Here is a 5,085-nt window from a genome sequence, read left to right as displayed (position 1 = left end):
GGCACTTACTTAATGCCCGTCTAAAAACAATAAGGTTTAAAAGATCCCGGAAGTTGTTAAAGCGGTACGCGAAAAATCGACACCGTGATATCCTCTTTACAGACGAAAAGATTTTCGATATTGAAGAGAAGTACAATAAACATAATGATAGAGTGTACGCTAGGAGCTCTGAAGAGTATTCTCTGATCTTATTACGGGCCAACTGAGGTTCATTTTTGCGAAAAAGGGGTCAAAATCAGTGCGAAAGTGTACCAAGAGACGGTTTTGGATAAGCATGTCAAAGATCTGCCCAACACGCTATTTTCAGGTCATAATTTTGTGTTCCAGCAGGATTCTGCGCCAGCACACAAAGCCAAGACCACTCAAGCCTGGTTTGGCCGTCAAAAAATCGACTTTATAAGACACGAAGATTGGCTTCCTCCAGTCCGAACCTTAATCCTCTGGACTTTAAAATTTGGCAGGTCTTAGAGGGGAAGGTCTGTGCTAAACCCCATAAAAATTTGGAGAGCCTGAAGTCATCTTTAAGAAAAGCAGTCGCTGAAATAGACATGAAAATGGTGCGTGCTGCGATAGACGACTGGCTGCGCCGATTAAGGGCCTGTATTAAAAACAAAGGAAGTCATTTTGAATAATTTTAAGTACTTAAATTTATTTTTTATTAAATGTACTTTAAATTGGTATATAATTTATTAAAAACTGATTGGTACTTTTGTTTTTATCATTATTTTCATTTGTGACAGAACTTTGGGACTGACTACGTAGTTATTTGGGCAAATAAGATTTAGGAGAAATATCTACTGGTGAAATACCGATACGTAGGTTAGCCGTTAAAGTGTTTGTGATAATAATGAAGGCTGGGAATATACGTCAGATTTTTCGATAAGTACGACAGTCTTTACTGGCAAAAAATTTTTTCAAACATATTATTATGAGTCTACATTTTACCCGAGCGAAGCCGGGTTTTCATCTAGTGCTTTATAATTTCCTTCCGAATTTCTTTTGTTAAACTAAATAGGTTTTTATGCTTCTTTTCTACTTAGTAATTCAATCTTTATTTGCTGATTATACATTTTGTTGGTTGCATTCGCATAATTATTCAAACCCCCTCCTTACGAAGGTTCAAGTCGATACCATAAACTGCTGAAACATTCTTTGACAAGTAGACGGTCCTGGCTGAACCATCAGAAATGCACTACCAGATTATTGTATTGTTACGTTCCTCTTGTCTTTCTCCTATTCTTCTTGGTGTCTTTCTTCTGTCGTCTTTTTCTTCTTAATCATTACAGTTTTTTAGAATACCTGAGAGCTCAATATATGGCAGGCCTTATTGAATTGACTTTATATTACGAACTTCGATTTTCGAATCTCATATCGAACCGTCCCGCTCACGCTATTTGTAGTTAACCGAAGTGTGAGAGGTACGACACGATACAAACTACGAATTTAGAATATCGAAGTAGACCATAAACATTTAATTTAATAAATAAAAAAAAAAATTGTTTAACAGACAGCCACATCGGGAACTCTCGTGACACGTCGTTCGAAGACATGATTCGACGAGAAACCAACGGCAAAGGAGTGGATCTGGTGCTCAATTCCCTATCTGATGATAAACTACAAGTAAGGACTTTTAAACTTACCATTTAATTTTTTTTAAATTATATGTAAACTAAGTAAAGGCCGCGGATCGAACGCGGATCCTCATCAATTGGTGATACGTCCTTACCTACGAGTATACATCAAGCAAGTTAACAGTTGCCAAGCGCGGCAAAATTTCCTATTGTCTTCATATTTACTTGCTTTTATTATTTGGTCATGTTTTGACAGGCCTCCGTCCGCTGCCTCGCGTACCGTGGTCGCTTCCTTGAGATCGGCAAATTTGACATCAGTAACAACACGCCCATTGGCATGTACTTCTTCCTCAAAGAGACTTCCTTCCACGGCATCATGTTGGACTACATCTTCGACCAGAGCTTCGACTTCAGGCTGGTGAGTTGGTTGTTTCATAGATTCTATGACATTCCAGAAATAATATTCAGTGTTCTGTAACAGGCTAGTAGGCGCAAGTATCATAGCGTCACATTTGTGATTGGTTAAATAAGTAAATTAGCCAATCGCAAGCAAGACTGCAACGTTATAGGGAGCTCAGGATACTATGCTATCTAGCGATATCTTGTAACGATGACTGTGAGTAAAGCCAAACCTTGTTAGGGTTCCGGAGCCAAAATGGCAAAAACGGAAACCTTTTAATTTCACCATGTCTGTCTGTCTGTCTGTCCGTCCGCTGCTTTGCTCAGGGACTATCAATGCTAGATTATTGTAATTTTGCACGGATATAATATGTAAGCTATGCGGACAAAATGGTACAATAAAAAAAATAAAATTTTAACGTACCTACCTCCCATGGACGTAAAGTGGGGATGTTTTTTTTTTGTAATCCAACCCTATAGTGTGGGGTATCGTTGGATAGGTCTTTTAAAACCATTAATAGTGCTAATTTTTCGATTCAGTGATGCGTTTGCGCAAAAATTCAACTTTAAAGTGCATATTTTCATTAAAATCGAGCGTCTCTCTAAAATCTAAACCGGTGCAAAAATTTGAAAAAATTCAGAAGGTAGTAAGTATATCAAACTTTCTAGGAAAACTATAACGGCTAAGTTTTCTTGAGAATTATTAGTAGTTTAAGAGTAAATAGCAGCCTAAGGTATAAAATATACCTAAACTTGGAAGATTCCTTATAAAAAACACGAAATCCTTAGAAAAATATTACTTAATTTTTCGTAATGGCTACGGAACCCCATTTTGGGCGTATCCAACACGCTCTTGGCTCGTTTTTCTTAAAACAGTGGTGGACTAATCCACTGTAATAGTTAACTAGTGTCTTGGAGAAATTAACTTTATTTGACCTGTTAACTGTTCACATAAAGTTAACGGAATTTAAAACAACACGGTATTATTATAACGTATTTCATTCTTCTTTACAGCGATTACAGAACTTGCTATTGGCGGGAATAGAAAGCGGAGCAGTGCGTCCTCTCACGTACTGCACTTTCGAGAAGCATGAAGTGGAAACTGCCTTCCGATACATGGCTGCTGGCAAGCATATTGGCAAGGTAACTCTCTCAACCTGATATCAAAAGCTTCGTGTGCTATCGAAGTAACTGAATCTTGACTAATATTTTGCAGGTGGTAGCACCTTGAGCAAGGTCCGCCCGGATTGCTACCACCATCTTGCTCGCTAATCCTGCCGTGAAACAGCAGTGAGCAGTGAGCAGTGCTTGCACTGTTGTGTTTCGGCGTGGAGAGTAAGACAGCCGGTGAATTTACTGGCACGTGAGGTATCCCATCTTAGGCCTCTAGGTTGGCAACGCGTCTGCAATACCCCTGGTGTTGCAGATGTTTATGGGCGGTGGTGATCTCTTACCATCAGGAGACCCACTTGCTCGTTTTCCATCCAGTCGAATAAAAAAAAAAAAAAAAAATGCGAGCCTTTTGGGGTCTACGCTAGCTGATATGGTTGGGAGCGGGTGGATGCATCTTGAAAAATAATAAGTATTAGCAGCGCTACCTGCACGCGTCGCGTGCGCGTGCGACGGATTTTACCAGCACCCGCACTAAATGGCATGCGCCCGCTCCGAGAACCTGCGCTAGCTAGTGTAGAATCTTAGCCCTTTTTAGTTTTCCGGAGCCAAAATGGCAAAAACGGAACCCTTATAGTTTCGCCATGTCTGTCTGTCTGTCTGTCCGTCCGTCCGCGGCTTTGCTCAGCGACTATCAATGCTAGAAAGCTGTAATTTTGCACGTATATATTATGTAAACTATGCCGACAAAATGGTACAATAAAAATTCAAAACTATTTTTTTTAGGGTACCACCAATAGACGTAAAGTGGGGGTGGTTTTTTTCTCATCCAACCCTATAGTGTGGGGTATCGTTGAATAAGTAATTTAATACCATTAAGGGTTTACTACGACGATTTTTCGATTCAGTGATTTTTTGCGAAATATTCAACTTTAAAGTGCAAATTTTCATGAAAATCGAGCGTCTAAAATCTAAACCGGTTGGTAGAAAATTGAAAAATATTCAGGTAGTAAGTATATCAAACTTTCAAGGAAAACTATAACGGCTAAATTTGCTTGTGAATTATTAGTAGTTTAAGAGTAAATAGCAGCCACAAGGTATAAAATATAACTAAACGGAATATTCCGTATAAAAATACGAAATCCTCAGAAAAATATTACTTATTTTTTTTCGTAATGGCTACGGAACCTTATTGGGCGTGTCCGACACGATCTTGGCCGGTTTTTAAAAGCTCAACTCGTTTCTTGACTTCAACACGTTTCAGCTAAAAAGCTCTTTAACCCTAACCCTATTGTATTTAAGCAACTCCGACTTAACACATGTTGAGACTTTCAAATAGCTTTTAGGCCTACTGGGGTTAGGCTTTTTAGCTTCTTGTTCTTGAGCTATAGCTAGGAACATAGGAAGGTATAAAACAGGGTTTCCGACACAAAATATGCTTTCCGGTGCCGATATCGTGCGATATTGGCCCTATGAGGTCAAATTTGACATTATTTCTGATACATGGTAGTAAACAAAATTTCGGACTTAACACAAGCCTTAAATGGCTCACTCGTGTTAAAACAGATTTGAGTTTTTAAAAATTATATGATAACATTGGGTCCATATGTAATGTGTTGTCAGAATGATTGTTTGTCATAACTCTTTTTTCTCTGAATCACATTATTGTCTAGAATTGAACAAACCTAACCTAGGTTTGTTTTATAAAAAAAATAATGACAAACGATGATTCTGACAATAGTTACGGTATAACTAGCGAAGAGTATGCGGACTTTGGCGTTCCCGATAATATGATTTGATTTCATAGGTGATCATCAAAATCCGTGACGATGAACGCAGTCACCGGACTGTCAAGCCAAGCAATTTGCTCATCGACGCCGCACCAAGGTAAAATTTTTACTATATTCATTACTCGAACTCCTTCACCATTTTGACTTGGCCCTACAAAATTTTAAGAGTTCTCTTGATTTCCGGGGATTTTGGGAGATCCCCTCATCAGATCCTA

General features: G+C 38.7%; 1 protein-coding gene across 1 annotated transcript; it reads left to right on the top strand.

Moving 5' to 3' along the window:
- The first annotated feature begins 1,504 nt into the window (after nucleotides 1-1,504).
- Nucleotides 1,505-4,971, top strand: LOC141429924 (fatty acid synthase-like). Its single transcript, XM_074090483.1, has 4 exons — nucleotides 1,505-1,620; nucleotides 1,828-1,989; nucleotides 2,985-3,113; nucleotides 4,888-4,971. Exons 1-4 carry the CDS (start codon nucleotides 1,549-1,551, stop codon nucleotides 4,969-4,971), a joined length of 447 nt encoding a protein of 148 aa, XP_073946584.1. The 5' UTR covers nucleotides 1,505-1,548.
- The last annotated feature ends 114 nt before the right edge of the window (nucleotides 4,972-5,085 follow it).

Source organism: Choristoneura fumiferana, chromosome 7 (assembly GCF_025370935.1).
Source record: "Choristoneura fumiferana chromosome 7, NRCan_CFum_1, whole genome shotgun sequence".
Taxonomy (NCBI): Eukaryota; Metazoa; Arthropoda; class Insecta; order Lepidoptera; family Tortricidae; genus Choristoneura; species Choristoneura fumiferana.
Note: the sequence above shows the minus strand (reverse complement) of the source record. Positions and strands in the feature narration are given on the sequence as shown.

Coding starts and splice junctions, on each gene's coding strand:
- LOC141429924 (XM_074090483.1), top strand. CDS start 1,549: ATGATTCGACGAGAAACCAACGGCAAAGGAGTGGATCTGGTGCTCAAT. Junction 1,621..1,827: donor TATCTGATGATAAACTACAA/GTAAGGACTTTT, acceptor ATGTTTTGACAG/GCCTCCGTCCGCTGCCTCGC. Junction 1,990..2,984: donor AGAGCTTCGACTTCAGGCTG/GTGAGTTGGTTG, acceptor TCTTCTTTACAG/CGATTACAGAACTTGCTATT.